Raw genomic sequence first — 14,267 nt, 5'->3', positions numbered from 1 at the left:
AGGTGAAGACGGGATACCAAACGAGTTACTGAAATATTGTGGAGCCGCAATGACAGAACAATTAACAACATTAATTAATAAAATTATAAAACACAATAAAATACCGGAAGAATGGAGAACGAGCGAACTAATTCTACTATTCAAAAAAGGAGATAAAAAACAGCCAGAAAACTACAGAGGTATAAACGCTAAAACTTACAACTAAAATTTTACAAGTGCTAATAAATCAGAGGATAAGTTTATCACTAGAGTATAATAGACCAGCATTTCTGTGTCTGATTGACCTAAAGAAAGCGTTTGAAAGATGTAATTCATCTTCTGTATAATAGAGAAGTTCCCCTAAATATTATAAAAACAGAGTAGATGGACAACTTACAGAACCTATAGAAATAAGAAGGGAAATAAGACAAGGGAATTCATTGAGCCCCATGCTCTTCAATTTGATCATGGTTGAAATCATCAAAAGCGTTAACAAAGAAAGAGGATACAAAATGGGAAACAAAGAAATCAAAATACTTTGTTACGCAGACGATGCAATATTGATAGCCCAACATTAAAATAGTCTGCAAAGACTGGTCCACAGATTTAACATAAGAGCAAAAGAATTTAATATAACAATTTTATCTCAGAAATCTAAAACAATAGTAGTCAGCAAAGAATCAACTAGATATAAAGTAGAAATTGATGGCATGAGTATTGAACAAGTAATGAAAATAAAATACCTGGGAATTACACTGTCTAGCTATCGAGACCTGGACAAAGAAGTGAGAGATCAAGTACAAAAAGCAAATAGACTGGCAGGATGCCTTAATACCACTATAGGGCGAAACAGACACATTGACACTGAGATGAAATCAAGAATTTATAAGGCCAGTGTAAGACCAATAATGACATAAGCCTGAAACAATACCCGATATAGCCACAACGCAAAGGCTACTAGAAACGGCAGACATGAGAATACTGAAAAGAATTACAGAAAATACGCTGAGAGATCGAAAGAGAAGTGAAGACATTAGAAGAAAATGTAACATACAGTGTATAAATAAATAGACACAAAATAGAAATCAAGAATTTAATAACCACATAAGCAGAATAATTGAGAAGACCCATGTCGTCAAAGAGCAAGAGATAAGTCACTAATCGGCAAAAGAAATTTCGGACGACCGCGCAAAAGATGGAGTGACAACCTTCAATAGAGGTATTAATTCGCCAATGAACAAGCAGAATTGCAGACGTTGAGTCGCTGACTCCAATAACGTCTGTTCTCGCAAACGCAAACGGCTAAACGCTAAACGTAAATTAATCAAAGAAAAACGCTTACGCTTGGTTTATGAACTATTTTTAGAAAGGTACTTAGCTGCAGGCCATCCAGAGTCGTCCGCTTCAATATTTTAAACCGGTTTTTAATTTCGCAAGAGTCACTTAGACTCCACATCACCAGTTACGAGTTAATTAATACGCACTTTGTCGACCGTTCATAATCATTAGTTTTGGATAGATAAAATACGTATTTAAGAAGCCTAAGGCAATTTTAAATTCTATATTTTGATTTAGAAAGTATACTTACTTTTGGATCAGTGCTATTGGTGCTAATCGCAAGCTCCAACCTAGTGTTCGCAGGTATAACACCACTATTTTCGTAACTCTCAGTTTCGTAAAAAATATTTTCGTTATATTTTGTGTTCACGTCGTAATGCTTTAGTTCCATCAGAAGGGACTGCTTTTGAGCTAACAATTCTCTGATCAGGTTCTGATCTGATTCGGATCCTTTGTTTGTTGTTAAGACTTTGGTAGTTGTGTAACCCTTAACTAAAGTGATAGAGCTTTTCAATAAATAAATCTCAAATTATAACGAACGAATATAAACAATTATTACCAACAAAATATTTTAACAAAATGTTAAGTCATTTAAGGCAATAATATCTGTAATTTAAACTAAGGACTAACGACTAAACTGAATACAAAACAAGCATTCTAACAATCAAATTTAAGTCAATAAATTAGAAACTAAGTACTTTTAAAATGTCCTCACAAATTGGACAAAATTACTTTCCTTAATGGAACAGTAATTCTCTATACTCCCTTTTATTATATATTACATTATATTACATTTTATAAACATTATATTGTAAGATTTGTTCTTTTTTATTATTCTCAATAGGCTAGGTACCATTGACTATGAAAAAGCTTTTGATACAGTACAGCATGACAAGCTTATGGAAATACTCAAGAAAATCGGTCTAAATAATAAGAGATACTCGAATAATTGCCAACTTGTATGGGAACCAGGTCAGGGGTCACTGAATTAATGGAAATACATCAAAAGAGATACATATCTTAAGAGGAGTACAAAAACTATATTCTTATGACATTGTTATATTACCTACTCTATTTTATTAGAATATACTGCAATTTTAATTAAGAAATACTTTATATTTGACGTTTCGATTTCCACCTAGGTAATGGTTTTCAAAATACGAATTAAACAATGTATAGATGCCAAAAACTATTTCAGCTGAAGCGTAAAATGTTTAAGTGTTTTTAGAGAATAAAAATAATGTCACTAGTTTTGTTGGTAAACAGAATCAAAGAAAACAAAAAATATAAACTAAATAATAACTTAATTCAGTTTCATACCTTCTCCTTCTGAGGATATACAAATCAAATCATTCTTCCCAATAGATCTATAATCACCTTCTACTACACCCGATACTCCAGAACTCATGGTGTCTTTAAAAAGGACTTCTCCGGTTTTAATAGACCTAAAATCCACCTTACCATTAGACCATCCTGTAACCAGTTGAGGCGTTCCTTGCCCAAGAAGATCGTAATAATGCAATGAAATGGCGAAGTGCTTAGACTAAAAAACATAGTAACACACATCATACGTAAATATTAGTGGTTTGATAAAACTGTATTTAGATAGTTTTTGTAGTTATTGTAAAGTGTAGTTTTGTAGCGATAAAAGTGCTATTTTTATAATTTTTATTTATTTTTATCAAAAATACCGCAACAACTACAGTTCAATTAATATAAAAAATTGATCTATAATTTATAACACATATTTTTTATGATAAAATGCTACTAAAGCATTTGCTACAGCTTTCCCAACCAAGCCTTAAAATTTGATAGATTTATATTTGAACGTGATTTTTTGAATAATTATTTAATTTCGGTTTTTTTATAGGGTAAATATTACGAACTGTAGAAATATGTTGTTACGTTCCAAATTTAAAGTAGAAAGTCCCACCTCTATTTTATCAAAATTTAAATAATTCAGGGCGTGTAAGAGCGGTTGCCTATAATATATTATAAGCAAGGTGGCGAAAATAAAATTAGTAATTTTCAAATAGGGGTAATGTCTGGCAAATTGTGCTGAAGTTAAGGGAACACGTTCTCTTTTTGTGAAGAAACTAATTTAGATCGTTCTTTCTAGAGTTATCTTGGAAGAATTGGAATCATAAAATTGAAATTTTTGAATCTCGGTATTATTCGGTGACCTCCGTGTGTCAAGTTGTCAAGTGTTCGGAAAGACGACGGAAAGAAAGTGATTCCAGGTTTGAGAGTGTTACTGAAAGGTTGGGCTAGATTAAAAACGGCATTTTTGTTTTTTTGCTTTTGCTGCTGTTCCATGTGGGATCTGGACTAGTCCGAACCGTGTGGATATTCAAGGGGATTTGCTGCCTTCGTGGAAGGGTTTTTTTTGGAATATCCACAATTTCGCTAAAAAAAGCGGATCTACAGTACACGTGAATACCGGGAGTCGTATTTAGATCAAGAAATTAGCCTTAATCACGAGTCCAAATAGCCGGCTACGCTTCGGTCCAATTTGGGATATTTCAAACCCCTAATCTGGCTAAGAAGGGTGAGTGTTAGAACATTTCGTTTTTAATTAATTAAAAAGTTGTAGTTATTTTTTTATCCCATCTCTAAAAAGCTATTCACATTTTTATCAGTTTTCATACATTCAAGTTCGGAGACAAGTTTTTTTTTGTATTGCTCCATTATCGCCAAAAGGCAGATAAACAAAGTGTTAAAATCAATATATTTATTTCCAAATAATTATTTTAGACACAGATGGTAATTAATGTTTTCTTGCTTCAGGGTTGGTTGGTTGGTTTGTTTGTTTTTTTCTGCTTCTTCTTCTTCGTATTTTTCCATCTGGCTGTAATTTTCAACTTTTCAACATTGTCACACAAGTCTATGTACATCGGCAATCGTATGGGATTTTGGATTGAAGACACGCTGAACTATAACTGGAATTCCACGCGGTGAAGTATATGAATATTCGAGGTATGGATCGATAATTAATTTTCAACGGAAGATTTAAGCACCGTCTAATTTGGTTTGCGGAATACAATAGTTTTTTTTTAAAGATTATTTGCTGTTAGTTTTTATTTTCATATTTACAAATACTTTACAGATTTTTTTTTAAAGATAATTTGCGGTTTATTTTATTAATTCAATATTTACACATACCTATTTTAATTTTGTAAACTGCGTCTAAGGGGGGGTTATATATTTGAGATTTATTTTTTTTATATTATTTTCTGCGCACGCACTTGAGCTCACGTGGTGTCCTATTTGCGTTAATTATTTTTTTTTGGTTGGTATTGAACCGCACACCCCTTAGCGTCCGGTACTTTTGATACGTCCTACCTTTCATTTTGTTCTGTTAAATAGAAATAACTTATGAATTTTTGTTAGGCAAGCAGAAGCCGCATTTTTATATTATTTTTTTATTAAGCCTATGGTAAAGTTAAATAATATTGTAATATGTAATATGTATGTATTTATTTTCAACTATCTTGGGAATCTATTTATTAAAATTGACTAAATTCTAATCTGACAATTTCATTTATTTTTTTATTTATTCAGGTTGTATACTGTTACTTAGTATTTTAGTAGTAAACCTATTGGTAAGTTGGTGGTTTATTGAATAGCAACGTAGGGAAGGCTGTGGGCCAATTTACCTGGCGCCCCTGATATAACTTCGGATTTTTTTGTTTTGTGGACCGCACGACCATCTCCACTGTTTTGTCTAGCCGCGAGCCATTCCCAGACTGTCACCGTATAGTACTTTTCTTTCCGGGTGTACGTCTGATTTATATTTGGTACAATTTGTAATTTTTTTATATAGATTCGGTTTTGTACGCCACATATTTTGGCGCCCAACGTGGGGCCCTTAATTAATTAACCTTTTTTTGTCAACCCCTTGTGTAGATTCCTTTTAATTAGTTAACCTAACGTGTTTGGGCTTTAATTGACTAACTTTGATTTATTTACTTTACCACTGGTTTTGCACTTAGTAGTAGTCTTAGAACTTCGTGTTTAGTGGAAGTGTATGCCAAGAAGTGCTTACTAGTTTTTTTTTTGTGTGACGTGAAGTTGGAAGAAGCCAAAAATGGAACTTAAAAGAAGATACTTTGAAGTGGTGTTGTGGAACTTAGAAGAATTATGGATATATTAGGACTTTGAAATATTTCTATTTCAGTTGGAGTTCAAATTTATTTTTTTGAGAAGTTGGACTTCGAAATTCTACATTGTGGTTTAACTTACTTATGTTAGGGAATGTAAAATCTTTTTTTGAGATTATGTTGTGACTTGTAATTTGTTCTGAAACAATGAAATTTTGAAAATCTTTTGTGAAATTTTATAGATTGAATAAAGCGACTATTACTTTTATTTTGCTTTTGGTTTGCTCCCATTAATAAAGTAAACTGTACCTGTGTGTTAATATTTTTACTTATATCTTGATTTTGTTTGAATATTTGCTCCTTTCGGTTGATACATTTTTTTTAAATTTTGAACTTTGTCAAGATGGTGCGAAAACTTGTACCCAACTACTTAAGGAAAGAGGAACTGGAATATGAACTCAAAATTCGTGGAGTGTCTACTGGCACTGTTGAGTCTATGAGGTCTAGTCTGTCTGATGCACTTAGTCGTGAGGCAGCAAATGAAAGCTTTAGATATCCTGAGCACCCATTCACCTTTTCACAGGATAAAACTGCAATCGAGACTAAACTTGCGGAGCTGAATACGGCTGTTGGAAAGTTTGCCGGAACTCCTACTTGTGCTGAGTCCTTGAGATTGCGGACACAGATTAACCATGTCTTGGGGAGAATTGATCTTATGGTATTGCCAACAGGTGACGATGCAGACGCAGCCCAGGTTGTTAAGTCAGACTTTCTTGCTGAGATTTTGAAGTTGTCACAGGATTTCCATGATAAGCAGCATCCAATCGGATCTGGTTCGGTACCAGTAGCGCTCGATGTGATTTCGGTTTTAAATCAGTCTTTTCAGGCAGGGGTAGGACAAGTTCATGCTTCTTCTCCTGGAGCGATGTCACAAGCTGGTAATAATGTTTTTTCAGGGTCTGTCTCTAGTTTTTCTTCTGGGATGATACTTCCTCATAAATGGGGAATAGAAAAGTTTTCAGGTTCTGCTAGGGGTATGTCTATTTCTGCATTTTTTGAGATGGTGAATGAATTGAGTCTCGCTCGTCATGTACCAGATAGTATACTTTTGGAATCAGGTATAGATTTATTTTCGGATAAAGCCTATCAGTTTTATAAAGATGTTCGTCTACGTGTAGGGAGTTGGGCTGAATTAGTTGAAGAGTTTCGTAGGGAGTACCTGTCAGCTCACCATGGGGAAGCGCTTTTTGAAGAGCTTCGGAGGAGAACTCAGCATTCGTCTGAGACTATTGGAGTTTACTTGGCAATAATGAATAGTTACTTTAATCGCTTGCGTTGTCATGTTCCAGAGGAAGTTAAATTGTCTATAGTTATTAGGAATTTGCATCCGTTCTATCAAGATAGATTACGTGATCCTTTGCCAGCTACCTTGGAGGAACTTCGTGTTCTATGTCGCAGTATGGAGGAAAGACGTGATTGTATTAGGAACTATGTTGAACCGAATAGTAGGAAAATGAATACTTTGGAAAAGGACCTAGCTTATATCAGTGTGGATGCTGAAAGTTGTAGTAGTGTTAGTGAGGGTCCTGTTGTTTCATCCGAATCGGAGTCCGCTAGAGGAAAGTTTAGGACTTTAATCTGTTATCGTTGTAATCAGTCAGGCCATAAGGCAGTAGGGTGTCTAATGAAGAAGGAGGCTGTTCACTGTTTTAAGTGTAAGAAAGAAGGGTTTACAGTCAGAACTTGTCCTTCGTGTAATTCGGGAAACGGAAGGAAGCGCACCTAACTGGTCGAAGAGGTGTTGCCGACGTTGACTCGACCAACCTACGTCCTATTTTAGACTTTATTTTACATCATTCCGAAGGAGATGAACGTCCATATTTGAAAGTTAAAGTCTTAGGAAAGGAAATTTTGGGATTATTGGATTCTGGTGCTTCAAAGACCATTGTAGGAAGAACTGGTTGGAAATTTTTACAAAACTTGGGTTTAGAGTTGGATACTTCGAAGAAGACCGTTTGTAGAGTGGCGAATGGTCAGATGTGTGAATCGTTGGGGGAATGTTTAGTACCTTTCATGGTTAGGGATCGCTTGCGTGTCTTGCCAGTATTAGTTATTTTGGACGTACCGCACATTCTGATTTTAGGATCTGATTTTTGGCGTGTTATGGGTATCGTTCCAGATTTGAGGCATAACGAATGGTATTTTTCGGACGCTCCAGCAATGGTAGGTTCAGTGGATCATCTCCGAGGTCAAACTATTTTGACCGATGCAGAGAAGTCGCAATTGGATGAAGTTATTAATAGAAGTCGTGAACTAATGGGCACTTCTCTTGGTTGTACTGATGTCACTGAGCATGTGATTGTTTGTAAATCTGCACCCATAAAACAACGTTACTATCCTGTATCCCCAGTAATCCAAAGCCATATTGATAAAGAGCTAGAAGATATGTTGGCGAAAGGAGTAGTGGAGCGATCGAATAGTGCTTGGTCGTCCCCGATTCTCTTGGTGAAAAAAAAGGTTCCAGAAGGTGAAGAACCAAAATGGAGGTTCTGCGTAGACTATCGAAAGCTTAATGCCGTAACAGAGAGGGATGGCTACCCATTACCGTACATCTCTAATATTTTAAATAAATTAAAGAACGCGCATTATCTTTCCACCATAGACATTAAGTCGGCGTATTGGCAGGTACCTGTTGCTAAGGCTTCCAGGCCTTATACTGCTTTTACGGTTCCTGGTCGAGGTCTTTTTCAGTTTTGCAGAATGCCTTTTGGATTACATAATGCCCCGGCTACATGGCAGAGGTTGATAGATCGTGTCCTCGGTCCGGAGTTGGAACCCTATGTTTTTACTTACTTGGATGACGTGGTCATCGTGACAAAGTCTATTGAAGAACATGTAAGGATCTTAGAGGAAGTCTTTAGACGCTTGAGAGAAGCTAAGTTAACCGTTAGCTGGGATAAATGTCAATTTTGTAGACCGGAACTAAAGTATTTGGGTCATGTGGTTGATAGGAATGGACTACATGTTGATGGTGATAAGGTCAAGGCTATGCTACGTATCCCAACACCCACATCCGTCAAGGAAGTTCGTAGCATCATAGGCACATTTTCCTGGTATCGAAGATTTATTCCTTCCTTTGCGACACTACTAGCTCCAATTACAGCGATATTGAAGAAAGGAAGAAAATTCAATTGGACCCCGAGTTGTGAAGAATCTTTTCAGAAAATAAAAGAATGTCTAGTTTCTGCTCCGATACTTAATTGTCCTGACTACAATTTGCCTTTTGTTGTCCAATGTGATGCCTCAGGATATGGAGTGGGCGCCGTGTTATTGCAGCCAGGCCCGGATGGTGACGAAGTAATTAGTTTCCTGAGCAGATCACTAACGCGTCAAGAAAGGAATTTTTCCACGACGGAACGGGAATGTTTAGCTGTGTTATGGGCAGTCGAAAAACTGCGTCCTTATTTGGAGGGTGTTCCGTTTACGGTCGTGACTGATCACGCATCCCTCGTATGGCTTCAAAATTTGAAGGATCCTACTGGAAGATTAGCTCGATGGGCGGTAAGATTGCAACAATATGACTTTAAGATTGTGCATCGGAAAGGAAAAGAACATGTTGTCCCCGATTTGTTATCTCGGTCAGTTCCCGTGCTTGATATGGTTGAAGAGGTTGTACCGCTTCCTAGTGGTGATAGTTGGTATGATAAACTTTGTAGAAAAATCGAGTCTAATCCCTTGAAGTATCCTCAGTGGAGAATGTCTGGTGGCAAACTTTATAAATACATCCGTCCCAGTCATGGATTTTTGGTCGAGGAAGTGGACAATTGGAAGGAAGTCGTTCCTAAGGGTCAACGATTGGAAGTGCTGAAGTTGTGTCATGATAGTCCTTTAGCAGGTCATATGGGGATCCTGAAAACTTATAAGCGTATTAACGAGAAGTATTTTTGGCCGAAACTGCGGAGTGATGTGTCTCGTTACGTTGGACGTTGCTCACTGTGTGCCATGCATAAGGTGGAACAAGGTAAGCCCAAAGGCTTTATGACTCCTCAACCTAAAGCTACTCAACCATGGGAGATAGTAGCAACCGATCTTATGGGACCTTTCCCAAGATCAACTCAAGGCTATAAGTTTATCTTAGTGGTAATGGATGTGTTTAGTAAATTTTCTTTGGTATTTTCGTTGCGATCCTCAAAAGCCGTGCATGTCGTTAAGAAAATAGAAGAAGAAGTTTTTCTCGTATTTGGAGTTCCACGTCTGTTACTATGTGATAATGGTGTCCAGTATACTTCGGGTATTTTCAAGAAAATGATGGAAACCTATGGTGTCTCAGTTCGTTATAATGCGTTGTATCATCCACAGTGCAATCCATCTGAACGCTATAACCGAACCCTTAAAACAATGATGGCAACTTATATAGCTGACAACCATAAGAAGTGGGATGAAAATTTGGCCAAACTAGCATGTGCTACGCGCACTGCATACCACGAGTCGACTGGTCAAGATCCCTACTTCATAAATTTCGGTCGGAAGATGGTAGTGGATGGACGAGATTTTTCCCGAAAGGACAAACTCGGAGACCCGGAGGACGAAGTAGCTAAAATGGGATATAATCGATCGCGTGGACTCCAGGAATTATTTGTTGATGTTAGAAAACGTTTAGATAAAGCTTCGGCTAAGTGTGAGAAGACCTATAATCTACGGAGACGTCCAGAGGAATTTCAGCCCCATCAGTCAGTATGGCGGAGAAATTTTGTGTTGTCAGATGCCGCTAAATATTTCACGAAAAAGTTAGCTCCTAGATGGATAGGACCCTACTTCGTGAAGAAGAAAGTTTCCCCCTGGACATATAGTTTAGAGGATGAAAATGGCAAGGATCAAGGTATTTGGAATATTAAGGATTTAAGGATTAGTAACCCGACTGGTGATCCCGATAGGATTTAGGTCGGAGTAGAACGGACTAGCAAAGTTTTGTCTAGTCTAAGTAAATTCTTCTGAAATTGGTTGTATTTATTTTTTTTTGTTGTGTCCGTGAAGGATGACTGAGTGTTGGCTATGATCGGTTCTTAGGATGTATTTGGATGGTCAACCGATTCGTTTTTTTTTTGTGTTAGGTAGCCAATACGAAGTCGTAGGGTTGCGGTAGCCTTAATTTCTTTTGATTTATGGAATTGAATGTCACTTAGGTTTGGTCAGAAATATGTTGTCTTCGATGATATGGCGTTGGGATTTGTTTTGATGTTAGTAAGCCATTCTATTTAATTGGGATTTTTTCGAAGCCACATAATTATGTTTTGGTGAATCTTGTTGGATAATAGCTTAGTTTTGGATGATTCACTAAATTTCGTTGTATACGGATTTAAATTCTGAAAGACCTATCTCATTTTTATTTTAATGAACAATTGGAATTACACTACTGTTTCGGTAGATGTTTCTCGCAGTATCAGTAAGAGTCGAGTGGTGGAGAGTTTCTTATGGACTCATGTTATGCGAGGTATAGTGAAGTACTAGCGATGCCCCAGAGCTGGGAGGTCGCGAATAAGGGCAACATCCAGTAACCGACCAAATCAGTGTTGTCAGATTGACGTTGGAATTTGAAACTATTCTACTTGATCTCATACGATGAGAGATGACTGTTGTGTGGAAGTGGAGTAAGTGTTGTAAGTAAGTTGTTGCTTTGTGCGTGTGGTTTGAGGTTGGTATGTCTTTCGTTGTCCAAGTACTTGCGCATGGTGAAGACGGTGTGGATGATGATTGTGTGGATTGTGTGGACTTCGCTCAGAGTTTAGGTAGTGTGTCGCTAGCGCGAGGGAAAATTTTCTTCGTCTAGTTTTTCCTCGTAAATTTTCCTCTGGGAAAGGGAGGTGTTGTTACGTTCCAAATTTAAAGTAGAAAGTCCCACCTCTATTTTATCAAAATTTAAATAATTCAGGGCGTGTAAGAGCGGTTGCCTATAATATATTATAAGCAAGGTGGCGAAAATAAAATTAGTAATTTTCAAATAGGGGTAATGTCTGGCAAATTGTGCTGAAGTTAAGGGAACACGTTCTCTTTTTGTGAAGAAACTAATTTAGATCGTTCTTTCTAGAGTTATCTTGGAAGAATTGGAATCATAAAATTGAAATTTTTGAATCTCGGTATTATTCGGTGACCTCCGTGTGTCAAGTTGTCAAGTGTTCGGAAAGACGACGGAAAGAAAGTGATTCCAGGTTTGAGAGTGTTACTGAAAGGTTGGGCTAGATTAAAAACGGCATTTTTGTTTTTTTGCTTTTGCTGCTGTTCCATGTGGGATCTGGACTAGTCCGAACCGTGTGGATATTCAAGGGGATTTGCTGCCTTCGTGGAAGGGTTTTTTTTGGAATATCCACAATTTCGCTAAAAAAAGCGGATCTACAGTACACGTGAATACCGGGAGTCGTATTTAGATCAAGAAATTAGCCTTAATCACGAGTCCAAATAGCCGGCTACGCTTCGGTCCAATTTGGGATATTTCAAACCCCTAATCTGGCTAAGAAGGGTGAGTGTTAGAACATTTCGTTTTTAATTAATTAAAAAGTTGTAGTTATTTTTTTATCCCATCTCTAAAAAGCTATTCACATTTTTATCAGTTTTCATACATTCAAGTTCGGAGACAAGTTTTTTTTTGTATTGCTCCATTATCGCCAAAAGGCAGATAAACAAAGTGTTAAAATCAATATATTTATTTCCAAATAATTATTTTAGACACAGATGGTAATTAATGTTTTCTTGCTTCAGGGTTGGTTGGTTGGTTTGTTTGTTTTTTTCTGCTTCTTCTTCTTCGTATTTTTCCATCTGGCTGTAATTTTCAACTTTTCAACATTGTCACACAAGTCTATGTACATCGGCAATCGTATGGGATTTTGGATTGAAGACACGCTGAACTATAACTGGAATTCCACGCGGTGAAGTATATGAATATTCGAGGTATGGATCGATAATTAATTTTCAACGGAAGATTTAAGCACCGTCTAATTTGGTTTGCGGAATACAATAGTTTTTTTTTAAAGATTATTTGCTGTTAGTTTTTATTTTCATATTTACAAATACTTTACAGATTTTTTTTTAAAGATAATTTGCGGTTTATTTTATTAATTCAATATTTACACATACCTATTTTAATTTTGTAAACTGCGTCTAAGGGGGGGTTATATATTTGAGATTTATTTTTTTTATATTATTTTCTGCGCACGCACTTGAGCTCACGTGGTGTCCTATTTGCGTTAATTATTTTTTTTTGGTTGGTATTGAACCGCACACCCCTTAGCGTCCGGTACTTTTGATACGTCCTACCTTTCATTTTGTTCTGTTAAATAGAAATAACTTATGAATTTTTGTTAGGCAAGCAGAAGCCGCATTTTTATATTATTTTTTTATTAAGCCTATGGTAAAGTTAAATAATATTGTAATATGTAATATGTATGTATTTATTTTCAACTATCTTGGGAATCTATTTATTAAAATTGACTAAATTCTAATCTGACAATTTCATTTATTTTTTTATTTATTCAGGTTGTATACTGTTACTTAGTATTTTAGTAGTAAACCTATTGGTAAGTTGGTGGTTTATTGAATAGCAACGTAGGGAAGGCTGTGGGCCAATTTACCTGGCGCCCCTGATATAACTTCGGATTTTTTTGTTTTGTGGACCGCACGACCATCTCCACTGTTTTGTCTAGCCGCGAGCCATTCCCAGACTGTCACCGTATAGTACTTTTCTTTCCGGGTGTACGTCTGATTTATATTTGGTACAATTTGTAATTTTTTTATATAGATTCGGTTTTGTACGCCACAATGTGTCAAAATAGTAACCTATTATTTTCATGTGCGAAGCTTCTTGTATGATATCTTATTATAGCGGTTTACATAGGCTCGTCATCTCTTGTTATAACATGAATGTGGGAGTAGAACAATGCAATCTGGTGTATATATATTAAATCTCCGTTGTATTGAAGCACGTTTCCCATATTCCCTTTTCTTGTCTCCCACGTAATATATAGAGTATATATTGTGTTGAATTATCTATCTAAAGACTCCAATGCCGAATTTCATCTTTGACAAAAAATTTTGATAAGTAACTGAAGTGCCGCTTATAAATCACATAAAAGTTCTTAAGAAAAATGGTATTAAGTGTAAAATTTCTTTGGAATGTTATTTTTACCAGAAATTTCTTTGTATTGAGCATATAAATAAAGTTTAAAAACGTTTCCAGCATCATCCAAGCTCTAAACAATATTGGATGATGGGACAAAAAAAAGTCAGAAAATAATTTATATATGAAACTAATTAGTAGCCCAAAATTATACAGGGTTAGTTATGAGGAATTGTAAGGGAGGTATGACTGAGATGGCATACATTTTTTAGTTAGTCCACACTTTTTTTTCCGAAATGCCATTTGAAGAATTTCAGATGATAAAAATGATAACTTACAACTGAAACCAAACACAAAAAATATTGTAAGTAGCGTTTAATTAGGACAAGAATAAAAAAATAAATCAAAAATTCTTACAGGTGCTATATGTCCCAAATTCTTTGTGGGTAAGACGGCATACCAAAATAAAAAGGTAACCTACATATATAGCATCACTACTATTACACCATATACACCTACCTACACCATAGAAGTATCACAAATGTATGATTTTTTCTTTTTGTCTATACCCGCGCACTTGACATTTTGCCAAATCTGACATATGATCCATTTCTCTATAAACCGAGAGGTTAAAAATAGTTCATTACGGAAGATACAAGCGGCATCTTCATTGTCAGCGTCATCAGCAAATAACTCTGAACTATCACTGTTTGCTTTCTCTTCAATGAACACTTTTCGCTTCA

At 36.0% G+C, this 14,267-nt stretch overlaps 1 protein-coding gene across 1 annotated transcript in view; it reads right to left on the bottom strand.

Annotated features, from left to right (window-relative positions):
- LOC140439231 (BBSome complex member BBS2-like) overlaps positions 1-14,267 on the bottom strand; it is a 49,439-nt gene that overhangs the window by 20,130 nt on the left and 15,042 nt on the right. The window contains exons 5-6 of the mRNA XM_072529018.1: positions 2,638-2,860; positions 1,568-1,809 (exon numbers count right to left, since the gene is read on the bottom strand). Coding sequence (XP_072385119.1) covers positions 1,568-1,809; positions 2,638-2,860 — 465 coding nt within the window. The remainder of the gene's footprint in view (positions 1-1,567; positions 1,810-2,637; positions 2,861-14,267) is intronic.

This window comes from Diabrotica undecimpunctata, chromosome 4 (assembly GCF_040954645.1).
Source record: "Diabrotica undecimpunctata isolate CICGRU chromosome 4, icDiaUnde3, whole genome shotgun sequence".
NCBI lineage: Eukaryota > Metazoa > Arthropoda > Insecta > Coleoptera > Chrysomelidae > Diabrotica > Diabrotica undecimpunctata.
Note: the sequence above shows the minus strand (reverse complement) of the source record. Positions and strands in the feature narration are given on the sequence as shown.